This window comes from Triticum urartu, chromosome 3A (genome assembly GCF_056163025.1).
Source record: "Triticum urartu cultivar PI428250 chromosome 3A, HENAU_Tu73, whole genome shotgun sequence".
NCBI classification, from domain to species: domain Eukaryota; kingdom Viridiplantae; phylum Streptophyta; class Magnoliopsida; order Poales; family Poaceae; genus Triticum; species Triticum urartu.
This window is the reverse complement of record NC_141875.1, coordinates 419,089,069-419,111,503: the sequence shown is the minus strand read 5'-3', so window position 1 is coordinate 419,111,503 and position 22,435 is coordinate 419,089,069. Positions and strand designations below refer to the sequence as shown.

The 22,435-nt window shown below is 46.9% G+C and overlaps 1 protein-coding gene across 1 annotated transcript; it reads left to right on the top strand.

The window, feature by feature from the left end:
* The first annotated feature begins 16,658 nt into the window (after positions 1 to 16,658).
* LOC125548409 (Transmembrane amino acid transporter family protein) lies at positions 16,659 to 21,352 on the top strand. Its single transcript, XM_048712011.2, has 6 exons — positions 16,659 to 16,997; positions 17,082 to 17,312; positions 17,597 to 17,694; positions 18,916 to 19,102; positions 20,179 to 20,309; positions 20,584 to 21,352. The coding sequence occupies exons 1-6, from the start codon at positions 16,868 to 16,870 to the stop codon at positions 21,208 to 21,210; spliced, it is 1,404 nt and encodes a 467-aa protein (XP_048567968.2). The 5' UTR covers positions 16,659 to 16,867; the 3' UTR covers positions 21,211 to 21,352.
* The last annotated feature ends 1,083 nt before the right edge of the window (positions 21,353 to 22,435 follow it).

Genomic DNA, 22,435 nt, shown 5'->3' with positions numbered 1-22,435 from the left:
GCAAGGAGGTTGCCGCGCCCGGCAAGCAAGCTGCCGAGAAGAAGCCAAAGAATGGAGCCAAGCCCGAGACTGCGTGCTTTTATTGCAAAGGGAAGGGTCACTGGAAACGGAACTGCCCCAAGTACTTAGCGGACAAGAAGGCCGGCAACACCAAAGGTATATTTGATATACATGTAATTGATGTGTACCTTACCAGTACTCGTAGTGAATCCTGGGTATTTGATACTGGTGCCGTTGCTCATATTTGTAACTCACAGCAGGAGCTGCGGAATAAACGGATACTGGCGAAGGACGAGGTGACGATGCGCGTCGGGAATGGTTCCAAGGTTGATGTGATCGCCGTTGGCACGCTGCCTCTGCATTTACCTACGGGATTAGTTTTAAACCTCAATAACTGTTATTTAGTGCCAGCTTTGAGCATGAACATTGTATCGGGATCTCGTTTAATTCGAGATGGCTACTCATTTAAATCTGAGAATAATGGTTGTTCCATTTATATGAGAGATATGTTTTATGGTCATGCTCCTATGGTGAATGGTTTATTCTTAATGAATCTCGGGCGTATTACTACACATGTTCATAATGTGAGTACCAAAAGATGTAAGGTTGATAATGATAGTCCCACATACTTGTGGCACTGCCGCCTTGGTCACATAGGTGTCAAACGCATGAAGAAGCTCCATGCAGATGGACTTTTAGAGTCTCTTGATTATGAATCATTTGACACGTGCGAACCATGCCTCATGGGTAAAATGACCAAGACTCCGTTCTCAGGGACAATGGAGCGAGCAACCAACTTATTGGAAATCATACATACTGATGTGTGCGGTCCAATGAGTGTTGAGGCTCGCGGTGGCTATCGTTATGTTCTCACCCTCACTGATGACTTGAGTAGATATGGGTATGTCTACTTAATGAAACACAAGTCTGAAACCTTTGAAAAGTTCAAGGAATTTCAGAGTGGGGTTGAAAATCAACGTGACAGGAAAATCAAGTTTCTACGATCAGATCGTGGAGGAGAATACTTGAGTCACGAATTTGGCACACACTTAAGAAAATGTGGAATAGTCTCACAACTCACGCCGCCTGGAACACCTCAGCGTAACGGTGTGTCCGAACGTCGTAATCGCACTCTATTGGATATGGTGCGGTCTATGATGTCTCTTACTGATTTACCGCTATCTTTTTGGGGCTATGCTTTAGAGACTGCCGCATTCACTTTAAATAGGGCTCCGTCGAAATCCGTTGAGATGACACCGTATGAATTATGGTTTGGGAAGAAACCTAAGCTGTCGTTTCTAAAAGTTTGGGGATGCGATGCTTATGTGAAGAAACTTCAACCTGAGAAGCTCGAACCCAAGTCAGAAAAATGCGTCTTCATAGGATACCCAAAAGAAACTATTGGGTACACCTTCTACCTCAGATCCGAAGGCAAGATCTTTGTTGCCAAGAATGGGTCCTTTCTAGAGAAAGAGTTTCTCTCGAAAGAAGTAAGTGGGAGGAAAGTAGAGCTTGATGAAGTATTACCTCTTGAACCGGCAAATGGCGCAACTCAAGAAAATGTTCCTGAGGTGCCTGCACCGACTAGAGAGGAAGTTAATGATAATGATCAAGATACTTCTGATCAAGCACCTACTGAGATTCGAAGGTCCACAAGGACACGTTCCGCACCAGAGTGGTACGGCAACCCTGTCTTGGAAATCATGTTGTTAGACAACGGTGAACCTTCGAACTATGAAGAAGCGATGGCGGGCCCGGATTCCGACAAATGGCTAGAAGCCATGAAATCCGAGATAGGATCCATGTATGAAAACGAAGTATGGACTTTGACTGACTTGCCCGTTGAACGGCGAGCCATAGAGAATAAATGGATCTTTAAGAAGAAGACAGACGAGGATGGTAATGTGACCATCTATAAAGCTCGGCTTGTCGCTAAGGGTTATCGACAAGTTCAAGGGGTTGACTACGATGAGACTTTCTCACCGGTAGCGAAGCTAAAGTCCGTCCGAATCATGTTAGCAATTGCCGCATTCTACGATTATGAGATATGGAAAATGGACGTCAAAACGGCATTCCTTAATGGTTTCCTTAAGGAAGAATTGTATATGATGCAGCCGGAAGGTTTTGTCGATCCTAAGAATGCTGACAAGGTGTGCAAGCTCCAACACTCGATTTATGGGCTGGTGCAAGCATCTCGGAGTTGGAACATTCGCTTTGATGAGATGATCAAAGCGTTTGGGTTTACACAGACTTATGGAGAAGCCTGCGTTTACAAGAAAGTGAGTGGGAGCTCTGTAGCATTTCTCATATTATATGTAGATGACATACTGTTGATGGGAAATGATATAGAACTCTTGGACAGCATCAAGGCCTACTTGAATAAGAGTTTTTCAATGAAGGACCTTGGAGAAGATGCTTATATATTAGGCATCAAAATCTATAGAGATAGATCAAGACGCCTCATAGGTCTTTCACAAAGCACATACCTTGATAAGATATTGAAGAAGTTCAATATGGATCATTCTAAGAAGGGGTTCTTACCTGTGTTACAAGGTGTGAAATTGAGCTCAGCTCAATGTCCGACCACGGCAGAAGATATAGAAGAGATGAGCGTCATCCCCTATGCATCAGCCATAGGTTCTATTATGTATGCCATGCTGTGTACCAGACCTGATGTAAACCTTGCCGTAAGTTTGGTAGGAAGGTACCAAAGTAATCCCGGCAAGGAACACTGGACAACGGTCAAGAATATCCTGAAGTACCTGAAAAGGACTAAGGAAATGTTTCTCGTTTATGGAGGTGACGAAGAGCTCGTCGTAAAGGGTTACGTCGACGCTAGCTTCGACACAGATCTGGATGACTCTAAGTCACAAACCGGATACGTGTATATGTTGAATGGTGGGGCAGTAAGCTGGTGCAGTTGCAAGCAAAGCGTCGTGGCGGGATCTACATGTGAAGCGGAGTACATGGCAGCCTCGGAGGCAGCGCATGAAGCGATATGGGTGAAGGAGTTCATCACCGACCTAGGAGTCATACCCAATGCGTCGGGGCCAATCAAACTCTTTTGTGACAACACTGGAGCTATTGCACTTGCCAAGGAGCCCAGGTTTCACAAGAAGACAAGGCACATCAAGCGTCGCTTCAACTCCATTCGTGAAAATGTTCAAGATGGAGACATAGAGATTTGTAAAGTACATACGGACCTGAATATAGCAGATCCGTTGACTAAACCTCTCCCTAGAGCAACATGATCAACACCAGAATTCCATGGGTGTTCGATTCATCACAATGTAACTAGATTATTGACTCTAGTGCAAGTGGGAGACTGTTGGAAATATGCCCTAGAGGCAATAATAAAAGCATTATTATTATATTTCCTTGTTCATGATAATTGTCTTTATTCATGCTATAATTGTATTATCTGGAAATCGTAATACATGTGTGAATAACAGACACCAACATGTCCCTAGTAAGCCTCTAGTTGACTAGCTCGTTGATCAACAGATAGTCATGGTTTCCTAACTATGGACATTGGATGTCATTGATAACGAGATCACATCATTAGGAGAATGATGTGATGGACTAGACCCAATCCTAAACATAGCACAAGATCGTATAGTTCGTTTGCTAGAGTTTTCCAATGTCAAAGTATCTTTTCCTTAGACCATGAGATCGTGTAACTCCCGGATACCGTAGGAGTGCTTTGGGTATACCAAACGTCACAACGTAACTGGGTGACTATAAAGGTAGACTACGGGTATCTCCGAAAGTGTCTGTTGGGTTGACATGGATCAAGACTGGGATTTGTCACTCCGTATGACGGAGAGGTATCACTGGGCCCACTCGGTAATGCATCATCATAATGAGCTCAAAGTGACCAAGTGTCTGGTTACGGGATCATGCATTACGGTACGAGTAAAGTGACTTGCCGGTAACGAGATTGAACGAGGTATTGGGATACCGACGATCGAATCTCGGGCAAGTAACATATCGATTGACAAAGGGAATTGCATACGGGGTTGATTGAATCCTCGACATCGTGGTTCATCCGATGAGATCATCATGGAGCATGTGGGAGCCAACATGGGTATCCAGATCCCGCTGTTGGTTTGACCGGAGAGTCGTCTCGGTCATGTCTGCTTGTCTCCCGAACCCGTAGGGTCTACACACCTAAGGTTCGGTGACGCTAGGGTTGTGAAGATATGTATATGCAGAAACCCGAATGTTGTTCGGAGTCCCGGATGAGATCCGGGACGTCACGAGGAGTTCCGGAATGGTCCAGAGGTAAAGAATTATATATAGGAAGTGCTGTTTCGGCCATTGGGACAAGTTTCGGGGTTATCGGTATTGTACCGGGACCACCGGAGGGGTCCCGGGGGCCCACCGGGTGGGGCCACCTGTCCCGGGGGGCCACATGGGCTGTAGGGGGTGCGCCTTGGCCTACATGGGCCAAGGGCACCAGCCCCACTAGGCCCATGCGCCTAGGGTTTCAATGGGGAGGAGTCCAAGTGGTGGAAGGCACCTCTAGGTGCCTTGGGGGGGAGGGAATCCTCCCCCTGGCCGCCGCACCTAGGAGATCAGATCTCCTAGGCTGCGCACCACCCCCCTTGGCCCTCCTATATATAGTGGGGGAGAGGAGGGATTTCATAAACCAGCCCCTGGCGCCTCCCTCTCTCCCCGTTACGTCTTTCTCGTGTAGTATAGGCGAAGCCCTGCTACTGTGACGCCCTGCATCCACCACCACGCCGTCGTGCTGCTGGATCTTCATCAACCTCTCCTTCCCCCTTGCTGGATCAAGAAGGAGGAGACGTCTCCCGTCCCGTACGTGTGTTGAACGCGGAGGTGCCGTCCGTTCGGCGCTTGGTCATCGGTGATTTGGATCACGTCGTGTTCGACTACATCATCACCGTTCTTTTGAACGCTTCCGTGCGCAATCTACAAAGGTATGTAGATGCATCCAATGGCTCATTGCTAGATGAACTCCTAGATGATCTTGGTGAAACGAGTAGGAAATTTTTTGTTTTCTGCAACGTTCCCCAACAATTTACTACCGTTGTTCTAAGTAAAGAACATGCAAAACATGATAAACATCACATGCAATCAAATAATAGTGACATGATATGGCCAATATCATATAGCTTCTTTGACCTCCATCTTGGGGCTCCATAATCATCTTGTCACCGGCATGACACCATGATCTCCATCATCATGATCTCCATCATCGTGTCTCCATGAAGTTGGTCGCCAACTATTACTTCTACTACTATGGCTAACACGTTTAGCAATAAAGTAAAGTAATTTACATGGCGTTTCTCAATGACACGCAGGTCATACAAAAATAAAGACAACTCCTATGGCTCCTGCCGGTTGTCATACTCATCGACATGCAAGTCGGGATTTCTATTACAAGAACATGATCTCATACATCACATATATATCATTCATCATTCATCACAACTTTGGCCATATCATATCACATGACACTTGCTGCAAAAACAAGTTAGACGTCCTCTAATTGTTGTTGCAAGTTTTACGTGGCTGCAATAGGGTTCTAGCAAGAACGTTTTCTTACCTACGTAAAAGCCACAACGTGATTTGTCAACTTCTATTTACCCTTCATAAGGACCCTTTTCATCGAATCCGCTCCAACTAAAGTGGTAGAGACAGACACCCGCTAGCCACCTTATGCAACTAGTGCATGTCAGTCAGTGGAACCTGTCTCACGTAAGCGTACGTGTAAGGTCGGTCCGGGCCGCTTCATCCCACAATACCGCTGAAGCAAAATAAGACTAGTAGCGGCAAGAAAGTTGACAACATCTACGCCCATAACAAATTGTGTTCTACTCGTGCAAAGAGAACTACGCATAGATCTAGCTCATGATGCCACTGTTGGTGAACGTTGCAGAAAACAAAAAAATTTCCTACGTTTCACCAAGATCAATCTATGGAGTCAACTAGCAACGAGAGGAGAGTGCATCTACATACCCTTGTAGATCGCGAGCGGAAGCGTTCAAGAGAACGGGGATGATGGAGTCGTACTTGCCCTGATCCAAATCACCGATGACCAAGTGCCGAACGGATGGCACCTCCGCGTTCAACACACGTACGGAGCGGATGACGTCTCCTCCTTCTTGATCCAGCAAGGGGGAAGGAGAGGTTGATGAAGATCCAGCAGCACGACAGCGTGGTGGTGGATGCAGCAATGATCGCAGCAGGGCTTCGCCGAGCTTCTGCAAGAGGGAGAGGTGTAGCAGGGGAGAGGGAGGCGCCAAGACTTGAGGTGCGGCTGCCCTCCCTCCCCCCTTTTATATAGGCCCCCTGGGGTGCGCCGGCCCTGGAGATGGGATCTCCCAAGGGGGCGGCGGCCAAGGGGGGTGGAGTGCCCCCCAAGGCAAGTGGAGGCGCCCCCCACCCTAGGGTTTCCAACCCTAGGCACAGGGGGGCCCAAGGGGGGGGGCGCACCAGCCCAGTATGGGCTGGTTCCCCTCCCCACTTCAGCCCATGGGGCCCTCCGGGATGGGTGGCCCCACCCGGTGGACCCCCGGGACCCATCCGGTGGTCCCGGTACAATACTGGTGACCCCGAATCTGTCCCGATGGCCGAAACTACACTTCCTATATATAATTCTTCACCTCCGGACCATTCCGAAACTCCTCGTGACGTCCAGGATCTCATCCGGGACTCCGAACAACTTTCGGATTACTGCATACTCATATCTTTACAACCCTAGCGTCACCGAACCTTAAGTGTGTAGACCCTACGGGTTCGGGAGACACATAGACATGACCGAGACGGCTCTCCAGCCAATAACCAACAGCGGGATCTGGATACCCATGTTGGCTCCCACATGCTCCTCGATGATCTCATCGGATGAACCACGATGTCGAGGATTCAAGCAACCCCGTATACAATTCCCTTTGTCAATCGGTACGTTACTTGCCCGAGACTCGATCGTCGGTATCCCAATACCTTGTTCAGTCTCGTTACCAGCAAGTCACTTTACTCGTACCATAATGCATGATCCCGTGATCAACCACCTGATCACATTGAGCTCATTATGATGATGCATTACCGAGTGGGCCCAGAGATACCTCTCCGTCATACAGAGTGACAAATCCCAGTCTCGTTCGTGCCAAGCCAACAGACACTTTTGGAAACACCTGTAATGTACCTTTATAGTCACCCAGTTACGTTGTGACGTTTGGTACACCCAAAGCACTCCTACGGTATCCGGGAGTTGCACAATCTCATGGTCTAAGGAAATGATACTTGACATTCAGAAAAGCTACAGCAAACGAACTACACGATCTTTGAGCTAAGCTTAGGATTGGGTCTTGTCCATCACATCATTCTCCTAATGATGTGATCCTGTTATCAATGACATCCCCATGTCCATAGCCAGGAAACCATGACTATCTGTTGATCAATGAGCTAGTCAACTAGAGGCTTACCAGGGACACATTGTGGTCTATGTATTCACACATGTATTACGATTTCCGGATAATACAATTATAGCATGAATAATAGACAATTATCGTGAACAAGGAAATATAATAATCATTTTATTATTGCCTCTAGGGCATATTTCCAACAGGGAAACAGCGGTTTCCTACTACCGCGGTCAGATTCGGCACTACCGGCCTGCCAAATTCAAAAATATTCCTACCAAACTCTAATCCAGATAGTCTAGTTACCTTCTCCAACCTACTCAAGCCTAGATTTAGCCAAAAATGTGGAGATGCAACCACCATTCCCCCTAAGAAGCAAGAACTGAAAACAAGACAAAGGGAGAGAAGGAACGGGGGCAATACCGACATCCATGGCAAGAGAACGAGGTGGGAATCGACTCCACCGAAGGAAACAGAGAGGGATGCCCCGGAGACGAAGATCCGCCGGAGCCCTCCCGCGGCGTGGCGAGGCTGGAGAGAGAGAGGAAGAGGAACGAGGGGGCAAAGAGAATGGGTATGGGGGAGAAGAAACCTCCCCCTGCCCCGATATAATCCCCTGGTTTCGTCCCTCAGCGGTAGTACCACCCAGCACGCCACGGCAACCAAACAACAAGGCCTAGCTCAAAAGAAGAAAACAAAAAGGCAAGAAGAGAGAGCACACCAGCAAACGGCCAAGACACACCTCTTCAAGAGAGGGCGGTGGCCGAGGCCACCTATGTTTGAGTCAAGAGGTACGGCACCGCGAAGATTTTAACCTTGGGCCCATGACCAGAACTCGTCTTTGAAACAGAAGTACCATCAATAATGGCTAAAGTGAAAGACTTGATCAATTTATGCATAATGGGGGGAGGAAGAGTTCATTTAGAGAACAACACTCCCCCTATGTCCATGCCTACACCTAAACTAGACAACAAATTGAGCGTGGTGGGGTGTGCAAGGGTTCAAGCCACATTGCTTGAATCAATGATATTTAGCTCATGCCTTAACTCGCAAAATCTTGCTTCATCCAAGGGCTTCGTGAAAATATCTGCAAGGTTGTCATGAGTGTTGACATAGTTGAGCTCGATCTCTCCTCTCCTAATGTGATCCCGGATGAAGTGATACCGAATCTCAATATGCTTCATCTTGAAGTGTTGCACCGGGTTGAGAGAGATCTTGATGGCACTTTCATTGTCACACCAAAGAGGCACTTTGTCACAAGTGACACCGTAATCATTTAAAGTTTGCCTCATCCATAGGAGTTGTGCACAACAACTACCGGCTGCTACATACTCCGCCTTGGTGGACGAGAGAGACACACAACTTTTCTTTTTGGAAGACCAACTTACCAAAGAGCAACCAAGGAATTGGCACCCTCCGGAAGTGGACTTCCTATCCACTTTGTCTCCTGCCCAATCGGAATCCGAGTACCCTACAAGCTTGAAGTTTGATCCTCTTGGGTACCATAAGCCAAAGTTTGGGGTATGAGCCAAATATCGAAAGATTTGTTTGACCGCCACATAGTGACTTTCCTTAGGTGCGGCTTGAAACCGTGCACAAATTCCCACACTCAACATGATATCCGGTCTAGATGCACAAAGGTAAAGCAAGGATCCAATCATGGAGCGATATACCTTTTGATCCACCACTTTACCATTGGGATCTATGTCAAGTTGGCACTTGGTGGGCATTAGAGTGGAAGCCGGCTTGACATCACTTAGCTTGAATCTCTTGAGCATGTCTTGAGTGTATTTGGATTGGTTGATGAAGGTTCCTTCTCTTCTTTGCTTCACTTCGAACCCTAGAAAGAACTTCAACTCTCCCATGGAGGACATCTCGAACTTTGAGGTCATGAGAGCAGCAAATTCCTCATTGAAAGCTTTGTTAGGTGAACCAAAGATAATATCATCAACATATAATTGGCACACAAACAACTCCTCTTTGACCTTCTTAGTAAAAAGAGTGGGGTCGATTAGCCCAACTTCAAAACCACGGTCTTGTAACAACTCGGTAAGGTGGTCATACCACACACGTGGGGCTTGTTTAAGGCCATAGAGTGCCTTAACGAGTTGATACACATGATTGGGAAAGTAGGGATCCTCGAACCCGGGGGTTGCTTGACATAAACCAATTCATTAATAGGACCATTAAGAAAAGCACTCTTCACATCCATTTGTTGTAACTTAAAGTTATGATGAGAAGCATATGCAATCAACATGCGAATGGATTCAAGACGAGCAACGGGAGCAAAGGTTTCACCGTAGTCGATACCCTCGACTTGGGAGTAGCCTTGTGCTACTAAATGAGCCTTGTTGCGAATGATAATCCCATGGGCATCTTGCTTGTTCTTAAATATCCACTTGGTTCCAATGACATTGTGGTTCCCTGTCGGTCTTGGCACCAATCTCCACACTTTGTTGCGCTCGAAGTTGTTGAGTTCTTCATGCATGGCATTGAGCCAATCCGGATCTTCTAGCGCCTCATAGACCTTGTGGGGTTCGACACAAGAGACAAACGTGTGATGCTCACAATAGTTTGCTAATTGTCTACGAGTACTTACCCCCTTTCGTAAGCTTCCAAGCACATTCGTCATGAGATGATCCTTGGTGGAGAGCTTGGAAGCAACCTTGGCAGCACGACGCTCCAAATCCTCCTCGGGGGTGAGACGAGGAGTGATCACTTGATTATCTTGAGCACTGTCTTGAGCTTGTTCTTGTTCTTGAACTTGCTCGGAGGAGAGAACTTGACCTTGGGCATCACTTCATGTGTCAACACTGTCTTGAGCATGATCTTGCCCTTGGTCATGTTCTTGAGGACGAGGGCCTTCATGTTGTTCTTCGGAAGCGTGTGGGCCTTGGGTTGGTGATGGATCCACTTGAATGGAGCATTGTCCTTCTCCTTCGGCCACAAGGGGTTCCTCAATGGGTAGGATAAAACCAACACCCATTCTTCTTATGGCTTGAGGAGGAATTTCATCACCTACATCACAAGTGCCACTTTGCTCCACTTGGGAGCCGTTATTCTCATCAAACTCCACGTTACATGTCTCCTCAATAAGTCCCGTGGATTTATTGAGGACACGGTAAGCATGAGAGTTTGTAGCATAACCAACAAATATGCCCTCATAAGCTCTAGCCTCAAATTTAGACAACCGAACACCTTTCTTGAGAATGAAACACTTACACCCGAACACCCGAAAGTACTTGAGGTTGGGCTTGTTACCGGTGAGTATCTCATATGGAGTCTTGTTCAATCCCTTGCGGAGGTAGAGCCGATTGGATGCATGACACGCGGTGTTGATGGCTTCGGCCCAAAAGTTGTACGGAGACTTGAACTCCGCCATCATGGTCCTTGCTGCATCCATCAATGTCTGGTTCTTCCTCTCCGCAACACCATTTTGTTGAGGGGTGTAAGGTGCGGAATATTGATGCTTGATCCCCTCATCACTAAGAAACTCATCCAAGGTGTAGTTCTTGAACTCGGTGCCGTTGTCACTTCTTATTGTCAAGATCTTTGCATAGTGTTGACGTTGTGCTTCATTTGCAAAGTCAATGACGGTTTGTTGGGTCTCGCTCTTCCTCTTGAAGAAATACACCCACGTGTATCTTGAGTAGTCATCCACAATCACCAAGCAATACTTCCTACCCCCAAGACTATCGAAGGATGGAGGCCTAAAGAGATCCATGTGAAGGAGCTCCAAAGGCCTCTTTGAATAAATGATAGTCGTGGGAGGGTGAGCCTTCTCATGTAGCTTTCCTTCGATACAAGCTCTGCAAGCATGATCTTTAGCAAAACTAACATTCGTTAGTCCACGGACATGGTCCCCCTTGAGAAGACTTTGCAAAGATCTCATATTGACATGGGCTAGACGGCGATGCCAAAGCCATCCCACATCAACTTTAGCCATTAAGCATGTCGCGGTCTTAGTGGGTCGCTCCGAAAAGTTAATCACATATAGACCGTTCTCAACATGTCCAACAAAGACTACTTTAAGAGTCTTGCTCCACAAGAGGGCCACGGTATCGACATCAAAGAAAGTGGCAAAGCCCATGATAGCAAGTTGACGAACAGAAAGTAAATTGTATGCAAGGGACTCAACAAGCATGACCTTCTCGATCGTGAGATCATGAGAGATGGCCACCTTGCCAAGTCCCAATACCTTAGAGGATGAGGCGTCACCCCGCTCGACATTGGTGGGCATAGATGAAATCTTGTGCACATCCACCACCAAGTCCTTGCTTCCGGTCATATGATTTGTATCTCTGCTATCGAGCAACCATGATCCCCCACCGGAAGCAAACACCTACAAGAGATTAATGCTTGGTTTTAGGTACCCATTTTGTAATGGGTCCTTTGATGTTAGTAACAAGGGTCTTTGGAACCCAAATAGACCATTCAATGTATTCATGAGGAGAGCCAACGAATTTGGCATAGACATGCCCATCACTAGCACGGCATAACACATATGAAGGATTAAAGTCGCCGGCTTTGATGCGAGGAGTGGCATTGCCCTTTTTGACAATGCCACCCTTCTCATTGTTCTTCTTCTTCTTCTCCTCGGAGGCACTCTCTCCCTCCTTAACAAAGGTTTGCATGAGAGGAGGAGGTCGTTTGGTCTTGTCATTCTTCTTCTTGTTCTTGGAGTCGGGCACGTACCCAACCCCTTTCTTGGCCACAACTCCCTTTTGGTTGATCAAGAGGTCGTTGAGGTTCTTCTTGCCTTGTATGCAAGTCGCAAGACCTCTCTCAAGTTGCCCCTTTAGCTTAGCATTCTCCTCAACGAGATGCACATGCTCACAACACGGGTTAGTAGCATTTGCATTATCAATTAACATCATACGAGGAAAAGTGGCTTTTTCCTTGGTTAGCTTTACTTGAAGTTGATCATGAGACTCTTTGAGGCTAGCATGAGCACCCTTCAAGACCTTGTGAGCCTTGTCAAGTAGATCAAACTCCTCTTTGAGTCTAGCAAGATCAACCTCAAGTTCGGCCTTCTCGGAGTTTAGCACATGAGAAACAATGAGGACATGATCATAATCTTTCTTTAACTTAGCATGATCAACGTTGTGTGACTCCTCAAGAGCCAAACGAAGACCACGCTCTTCCTTAAGAGCATTGGAAAGATCTGAAATCTCATCGGCATAGTCACGACTATGCTCTTCCATCTTAGTGATGGTGTCTTCGTGAGCCTCGATCATGTCATTGGCTTCACCAAGTTGTTCCAAGAGATCAACAAAGTGCTTCTTGGATTTTCCCTTAAGTTTGCCCATAAACGCCTCAAACTCATTTGTCTCCACATTCGCTCCCTCAAGTTCATTAATGCTATCCGTCAGAGAAGGATGATTAATGATGGTAGTTTTTTTGTTGGGGGTTACCTTGTTGGTGGCTTTAGCCATGAGGCATTTGGCGGTGATACTCTCATTGGGTGAGTCAAAGAGGGACACCCGTGGAGTCGTCGCAATGGCAATGGAGGCCATGGCAACCGACTCATCACCTTCATCATCATCGTCATCCTCATTGTACTCTTCTTGTACCACCAATGCCTTGGGAGGAGTCTTCTTGGTGAAGTTTCTCTTGTTGGGGAACGACTTGGCCTTGTCCTTTCGGATGAGCTTGCCACCATTGTCTTCCCTCTTCTCATACGGGCACTCCGCAACAAAATGACTCACGTTGCCACAATTGTAGCAAGTCCTTACACGTTGCTTGCTCTTCGTGCCACTTGAGTTGTTCTTGTTAAAGTTTGGCCTCGAGTTTTTCTTGCTCCAAAATTGCCTTGAAGCGAGTGCCATGTGTTCATGATATGCATACTTCGTATCCTCGGGGTTGCTCTCCTCTTCTTCCTCTTCTTCTTCTTCTTCAACGGAGAGCTTTGCCTTCAATGCAAGGTTGGACTTCTTTGCCCTTTGAGAACGAAGCACCGCATTGTCGGCGGTCTTGTCCAAAATGTTCATGGCCACAAAATCACCCAACACTTCGCTTGAGGTCAAAGTGTGGAAGTCCGGTCTTTGACGAATGAAGGAGGACATGGCCTTGTGGTAGGGCATCATTGCCTTGAGGAATTTGCGCTTGATCCAATTGTCATCGTGTCCTTGCTCCCGTGATCTCGGAGTGAGACCGTGAGTTTGGTTACCCTCTGATAAAGCTCACGAGGTTCTTCATCTTCTTTCATTGCAAACTCATCGGCCTCATCTTGCACCACTTCATAATTGGAGCGTTGAATGCTTGCGCTTCCCGGTAGAGGGAGACAACACAAATCCATGCGTCTTTGGCCAAAGCGAAGGGCCGAAGATGAGGCAGGTCTTCGGGTGGGATTGCATCTTGAATGATGAAGAGAGCATTCTCATTGAATTGATTATCCGCGGCTTCTCGAGGAGTGAAGTTGCTTGAATCATGCGGATAGAAACCTCCTTCAATGATTCTCCAAAGGTTAGTGTTCACATGATTTAAATGACGTTTAAAGCAGTAAACCCAAGAATCAAAGTCCTCATTTTTCACAATCTTAGGGGGAGGACCGGCATGATTCAAATGAGTAGAAGGAACCGGTCCACCATAAACAAGTGGTGGTTCCACATGAGCAAAGATGTCGGTGCCATTTTTACCACTAGAAGAAGGAGCCTTTTCACTACTAGCTTCCCCCTTGTTGGGGATAGCATCCGTCACCTTGTCGGTGGGGTCATCCACTTTCAACGGTGCGGTGGATAGTTTAAGCCCCTCAAGAAATTTAGTAAACATGCTTTCAACCTCGGTCGTCATGGAAGTTTTCAATGTCTCCAAGGCCACATTGAACTCCTCACGAGAGACCGAGGTTCCCCCATCGCCCGTAGACGAGGTCGGATTCACACCGGAGTGTTCCTCCACACCGTCTACGGTATCAACCATACTCTTTGGACGGTGAAGTCCTTAATAAAGAGATAAGGCTCTGATACCAATTGAAAGGATCGATATGGTTGACTAGAGGGGGGGGGGGTGAATAGGCAACTACCAATTTTATAACTTTTCTTTACCAAATTAAAATTTGCATCAAAGTAGGTTGTCTAGATGTGCAACTAGGTGAGCAACCTATATGATGCAATAACAACAAGCATACAAGCAAGCAAGAGAAGTAACACTAAAGAGTTTGCACAAGTAAAGGTAAGAGATAACCAAGAGTGGATCCGGTGAAGACGAGAATGTGTTACCGAAGTTCCTTCCTTTTGAGGGGAAGTACGTCTCCGTTAGAGCGGTGTGGAGGCACAATGCTCCCCAAGAAGCCACTAGGGCCACTGTATTCTCCTCACGCCCTCACACAATGCGAGATGTCGTGATTCCATTATTGGTGCCCTTGAAGGCGGCAACCGAACCTTTACAAACAAGGTTGGGGCAATCTCCACAACTTAATCGGAGGCTCCCAACAAAACCACAAAGCTTCACCACAATGGACTATGGCTCCGTGGTGACCTCAACCGTCTAGGGTGCTCAAACACCCAAGAGTAACAAGATCCGCTAGGGATGAGTGGGGGAATCGAAAATCCCTTGGTGGAAGTGTAGATCGGGGCCTTCTCAACCACTCCCGAGCAAATCAACAAGTTTGATTGGCTAGAGAGATTGATCGGGCGAAAATGAAGCTTGGAGCATTTAATGGAGCTTGAGCATTAATGGAGCTTGAGGGGGAAGAGGGTAAGTCAAAGGAGAAGAAGGGACCCCCTTTTATAGTGGGGGCAACAATCCAACTGTTGCCCCACCAACCAGCCCCGCACAGGGCGGTAGTGCCGCTAAAGGGGGCGGTACTACCGCTGAGCCAGCGGTACTGCCGCTCCAGCGAGCGGTACTGCCACGCAGAGAAGAGCAGCAGGGATCTGGACCCAGCGCGGTACTACCGCGGTGGTAAGGGCGGTACTACCGCTCAGAAACGGTACTACTGCCTCTACTGCCGCAACTAGTGCCGCAAAACCCGACACGAGAAAAAGAGCCCTCGAGTCGAGGCAGTAGGAGCCAGAAAGCCCAGCAGTAGTACAGCTGCGGGGTCACAGGTGGTACTACCGCTGCGGAGCGGTACTGCCGCTTGTGACTTTTCAAAAAACTAATACAACTTATATTTTAAAGCAGAGGGAGTATAAAATATATGAAAATTCAACAATACCAACGGCACATAAAAGTGCCCACAACCTTTCTAGTGTTAGAAGAACCATTATGCTGACCAAACTCAATTGATTGTTATACTGTGAGATCCTTTCGTCATAAGTTAATAGTTAATAACACAGTAAAGTTAAGGTTTGCATGATTCCTAAGACCATAACAGTATCGAGTTGCTTCATACCAAATGATGCACTTTGTAGTTTGTCAAACGTCAACCATAATAGGGTGATCATAACGACATTTTATGAATTTATCGAAAAAGTACGACAAGGAACTAGATAGCTCAAGACTGGGATTTGCTCCTCCGACAATGGAGAGACATTTTTTGGGCCCTCTCGGTGTCATGATATCCATCATTGTCTGGCTAGACACAATGCGATTGATCACGGGGTGCCTTGCTTGATTCGTCCTATTTGGCGTTGCTTTGCTCGGCATGTGGTCATATGATGGTCCTTGACGGAATACTCCTTAGGAGTGAGTTCTCATCATCCAGAATAACGTTGACACCAGATCTTTCCCGCGCCAAAAGTGATCCAATCGGACCCATTATATCATCGCTATACGTGCGGGTTGTTCCGCAAACTCTCGTATTGATAACGTGAGAATATGAGGGCTCTCGGACGCGCATGTTCGTCACATAGGACGCAGCCCACTCTGGATTACATTTTCTCTTTTTATTTTCTCTCTTTTCATTTTCCACCCATCACATGCAAGTGATTGAACATATAAGCGAGAAAATGAAAAGCATGGTTGCATGCATGAATAAATAAGGGCTCAAAACAGACACACAGGACACTGACCCTGGATGTTTAGGGGATCAGATTTGCTAAGCCTGTGTGTAGATGCTCGCATCCATGTTTCTTAGCATGCCTTGGTGTCCATTTCTTAAACATGTTGTCCATATATAGCTTACTTAACTTGCTAGCTAGTACAGTTGATCTTTAGGCCAATAACGGAACGGGTCATCTGGTTCATATAATTGCGTAGGACAAAACATATGACGACTCTGCTGTCGTGTGTGTGACCACCTACAAAACTTAACATCCCGGCGCGCGGCCCCGTAGCAGCATAAATACCGGCCGGCGGCACCGTTGGACTTCGTGCACTCCACAGAACGGAGACCCCACGCCACGGCCGCGAGTTACTGCCGACCGTGTTCGTGTGCGGCACGGTGATTAGGCCGTAACGAGATCCTACTGTATTAATTAACCGGCTAATTAGATTTACTCCTACAGTAGTACATAGGGACCGTCCCACCCTGTGTGTCCGTCGTGTCTACGTATATATCACCGCCGTAACCACTAGCGACAGCCGAGCTCCAGGCCATGGCGCCTGCCGCGTTCGACGCCGAGGCCGGCGGCCCGGCGATCGTGGCCGCGGCAGGCAACGACGCGCACAAGCCCGCCCCCGGAGCCGACGCCGATGCCGGCGCCGCCTTCGTGCTCGAGTCCAAAGGTACCCGGCCTACCCCGCCCCGCCCTCCCGCGCTTCTCCGGCAATGCGGGGACCTGCTGATTCGATTTTAATCGCTCATGGCAGGGACGTGGTGGCACGCGGGTTTCCACCTGACGACGGCGATCGTGGGGCCGACGGTGTTGACGCTGCCGTACGCGCTGCGGGGGATGGGCTGGGCTCTCGGCATCACCACGCTCTCCCTCATCGCCGCCGTCACCTTCTACGAGTACTCCCTCATGTCCCGCGTGCTCGACCACTGCGAGGCGCGCGGCCGCAGGCACATCCGCTTCCGCGAGCTCGCCACCGACGTCCTCGGTAATTAACCCGCGCGCCGACCTCCTCCACACCATACATCTCCTCCATGTGTTCGCCGCAATGCCCTGACGCCCACTACGAGTGACAGACGATGCGTCCCGACCCATCTTCTGAGATTGCGTTTGTGTGCACGGCAGTACGGCATGAACAGTACCACTGTGCTTTTGCTGTCGTGCGATAGTCCTCCCATTAATCTGGATGCGTGTCTTGGTGAATTTGTGCTGGGAGAGAGAGATGTGTGATTAATTATGATTCGTTTTTTGGGAGATGTGTTTGGTGTGCAGGCTCCGGGTGGATGTTTTACTTCGTGGTGATTGTGCAGACGGCCATCAACACAGGCGTTAGCATCGGTTCCATCTTGCTGGCGGCCGATTGCATCGAGGTGAGCCCTGCGTAGCCTCCAAGAACTACTGAATTTAACTGTAAATTTCATTAGCCTGTTATGTATGCTTTGTTTGCTGTTCTGTAGTTAGTTTCATGTCGTCTTCGTTGTGGACATAAATAGTTGGAGTTGCCTATAATACTCTGCAAACTAGGAATACCCACAGAGGAGAGGGTTGCGGTCCCAAATGTACAAGGTCATTCATTTCATTCTTGCGTGGCTTTGTCATACTGCCATACGCACTCATGCAGCATAAGGCGCTGCATATTCTGGCCTAATTTCAGACTCTAATGTGTTGTTGCTTCAGGATTGCCGTAACTACTTAATCAGCACGCAGACACTAGTCTTTTCGGAAGAAAAAAAGCACGCTGACACTAGTTTGATAAGGGATACTCAGTGCTGAGTTGACATTAGTAAGAAAGCTGCTCCTTGACGCCAGTGCATGGCAGGATTCCAGACATGCAAGTAATGTTTGATTGGCATTGCTCGTGGGTGTGTGCGCAAGTATGCAGCAGTATGTCCCAGTAGCAGTATCTTGCATATCCGATGTCATTATCTGAAGTCTGAACCGTAGAGACACTATGATTGATCGTTTAGCAGTTTTGTTGAACCATGGGAACACATGGTTTCCCACTCATTTGGTTCAAATGTCCTGATGTTGATAATATGTCCGAAACCAGTGTTCACAACAGTAAAACAGCAAATGAAGTAGTTCATCTGTCATTTTCATGTGCTTCTTGTCCTGGGCTCCTGGCTTTGGAAAGTTTTGAACATATATAAATATATAGTTGTGTGCTACCTCTGAATTGCGCACTATTTATGCCTCTCTGTCAAGATTACAATACCTTTTTCTGACATTTAAATGCTACAGGGGAAGGAGATATTTCAAATCTTTTCATGTCTCTTGACTTGAAGTCTGAATATTTCAGTATATGCATCAAATTCAAGACAAGACTACCAATTTGTTGTAAATAGATTAGAACAGAAATTAATTGGCAACAAATTGAATTATATTCTTTCTTGGATAGGAAGGATTTCACTGGCTGACTTGCTAGTTTCTACATTTTTTACAACCAAAGATAATTGGCACTAATATGTACAACCAGTAAAGTTGGGTGAACAGCCTTATGTCCGTTGTCATAGATATTAACTAAAAAAATGCTTTCTGTTCTCTGCTCATATCATTATTTTCATTAGCTGATCATTATTGTGGCCAAACAGATAATGTACTCGAGCCTTGCTCCCAATGGTCCCCTAAAACTGTACCACTTCATCATCATCGTGGCTGTGGTGCTGGCCTTCCTCTCCCAACTACCATCGTTCCACTCGCTGCGGCACATCAACTTGGTCTCACTACTCCTAAGCTTGGGCTACACCATCCTTGTGTCTGCTGCTTGTATTCGTGCAGGTATTATTGCGTGAGCTCTCCTTACTACACCTCCTGTCCATTCCTGATACGTTTCTCATAAGATTTAAGAGAATTATTATATGTTGAAGATTTAGGAACTAGATTCCTGAAACACTTAGGCTGGCATATCAGAGGAATCAGATGCCATAATCTTTCATGGTACTTCATAGATGTATAAGCTAGTTCCTTATAGAAACTGCTCTTTACAGCTATATCTTTGCAGTGATTCTTTGATGTACGCCATTGGAATAAACTCATATGCAAAGACACGTCGACACCACAGCACCAGGGAGTCATTAGCTGTGACATTCTTCTACAAAACGCATTAGTGGTTGTTAAGGTAGCACCGATTCCCCAGCAGCCGTAGCATTACAAACTAACCCAGACTCTTCTGTGTTCGCAAAACCCAGATTAGTCTGTAAAGTGATCAATAGTGCCTCAGTAGGCACATGATAGTAATCAGTGTGTTCAGTGATTTGCGGTTTTCACTATTGAGAACTACAATGGCCCTTTCCAACAATTGAAGCATGTGACTGAAACTAAATGACACCTAAGAAAGTGTTTGCTTTTGTGGTTGTCGTGATGAATCCTCCATTAGTCACCAATTACAAATTATTGTACTTAAATTGACGATTTGTCACCATTCAGCTCTATTTCAGAACTCGGTAGACAAGAAGACATTCTAGATTTATCTGAATATTTTTCTTTCCAGTAAGACTTATTTACCACGGGTCGATTACAGCATACATCAAATTTATGTTAGTTCATAACAATGATTCCGATTTTAGGCACAAACCAAACAACGGGGTCGAGATATTGATGTGATCAATTCCAAAGTAAAACCGAATTTGTCTGCTGGATTCTTTTGGCCCACAATTGAGTTAAAATACTCGTTGTTATAAACTTATCAAGCATCTCTCTGTCAGAAATTCTAATTTAGTTTGTGGCGAAGTTCCATAACAAAAGAAGAATATAATCGTATGTACAAGTAGGAAAACTATGTTCATGCAGGCATAGTCCATTTCAGGTTTTTGTGCTCTGCCATACGGTATTTAACTTGTTACCATTCTTGACAGGTTTGTCGGAAAACGCTCCAGCCAAGGACTACTCTCTAAGCTCATCCAAGTCAGAGCAGACCTTCAATGCCTTCCTCTCCATTTCCATCCTGGCATCTGTTTTCGGCAATGGCATTCTGCCTGAAATCCAGGTATATGATCAATTCTTGTCAGCAGCCCCCCCACCTCCCCTGAAATCAGTACAGATTCCGTTGTTACATTGCATATATCTGTGTGTCTGGAAATTAACTAAAAGGCCCAAACTGTGTGGATGACGCCAAGCATACTGGGCCATGTAATTATCATGTGGCGCCGGGCTCTTTCTTCATCGAGTCTGCATTACAGACAGAATCAAATTTGAATGGGGCATTACAGGCCTATCATACAAACCTCATAGTGGGCCTATTTTTGAACTCGGATTTGCAGGCTACCTTGGCGCCGCCGGCCGCCGGGAAGATGATGAAGGCTCTGGTGATGTGCTACTCCGTCATAGGCTTCACCTTCTATCTCCCGTCCATCACCGGCTACTGGGCGTTCGGCAGCCAGGTCCAGTCCAACGTCCTCAAGAGCCTCATGCCGGACTCAGGGCCGGCCCTCGCGCCGACCTGGCTGCTGGGCCTCGCTGTTCTCTTCGTCCTCCTCCAGCTCCTAGCCATTGGGCTCGTGTACTCCCAGGTGGCATACGAGATCATGGAGAAGAACTCAGCGGACGTGACACAGGGCAAGTTCTCGCGCCGGAACCTGGTGCCGCGGCTGCTGCTGCGGACGCTCTACCTGGCCTTCTGCGCGCTCATGGCCGCGATGCTGCCCTTCTTTGGCGACATTGTCGGCGTGGTCGGCGCCGTGGGGTTCATCCCGCTCGACTTTGTCCTCCCCGTCATCATGTACAACATCGCGCTTGCGCCGCCGAGGAGGTCCACGCTGTACATCGCCAACACGGTCATCATGGTCGTCTTCACAGGCATCGGGGCCATCGGCGCCTTCGCCTCTATACGGAAGCTCGTGCTAGACGCCGGCCAGTTTAAACTCTTCAGCAACAACGTAGTCGACTGAAGAACGCACATCTATGTAGAGTCTAGTTTGTTGGGTGCTTAGTAGTCCCCTGATTTCTTGAGGCATAGGCGTATAGCTAGGTAATTAAGCTTTGTACCTCCCCTTTTACATAGCTATTAATTCACACGTAAGCACGCATGCATCCGTCGAGTGTACACCACAATAGTACCCCTTCGTTACATAATGTAGTAATGTAGTGTACCCATATCCACTATACTAATACTAAACATATAAAATATGAAAATATGTTTTGCGATATTTTTTTAGTGGAATGGCAGGTGCTCTGCCTTTTCATTATAGGAAGGGGGAAGTACAGTACAAGGGCAAAACCCCCAAAAAATCAAAGAGGAAAAGGAAGGCTTGAGGTTGAGAAGGTCTTAGCTTAGCCAAAACTAACTACACATGCACTATTCCCATGCCTCCTTAAGGAGGCAGATTTCATCAGAGATAATGTTACAAAGCCGTTGAACAGGCAGGCTCTCATGTTGAAAGAGACGTCAATTTCTCTCATTCCAAAGATTCCGTAAAAGCAGTGTGTTACAAAAAGACTATATGCACTACACATTATTTGATATATCTAATGACATGTATTTGATCTTCTAGATGTAGATATTTTTTTCTCTGTAAATCTGATAAAAATTTGTAGAAATTATTTGTGACGCCCCCGATTCGACCGTACATTAATCATACGTGCAAACGTGTACGATCAAGATCAGGTACTCACGGGAAGATATCATAACACAACTCTATAAATAAAATAAGTCATACAAGCATCATATTACAAGCCAGGGGCCTCGAGGGCTCGAATACAAGAGCCCGATCATAGACGAGTCAGTGGAAGTAACAATATCTGAGTACAGACATAAGTTAAACAAGTTTGCCTTAAGAAGGCTAGCACAAACTGGGATACAGATCGAAAGAGGCGCAAGCCTCCTGCCTGGGATCCTCCTAAACTACTCCTGGTCGTCGTCAGCGGGCTGCACGTAGTAGTAGGCACCTCCCGAGTAGTAGTAGTCGTCGTCGACGGTGGCGTCTGGCTCCTAGGCTCCAACGTCTGGTCGCAGCAATCGAGTATAGAAAGGGGGAAAAGAGGGAGCAAAGCAACCGCGAGTACTCATCCAAAGTACTCGCAAGCAAGGAGCTACACTACATATGTATGCATTGGTATCAAATGGAATAAGGGTATCATATGTGGACTGAACTGCAGAAAGCCGGAATAAGAGGG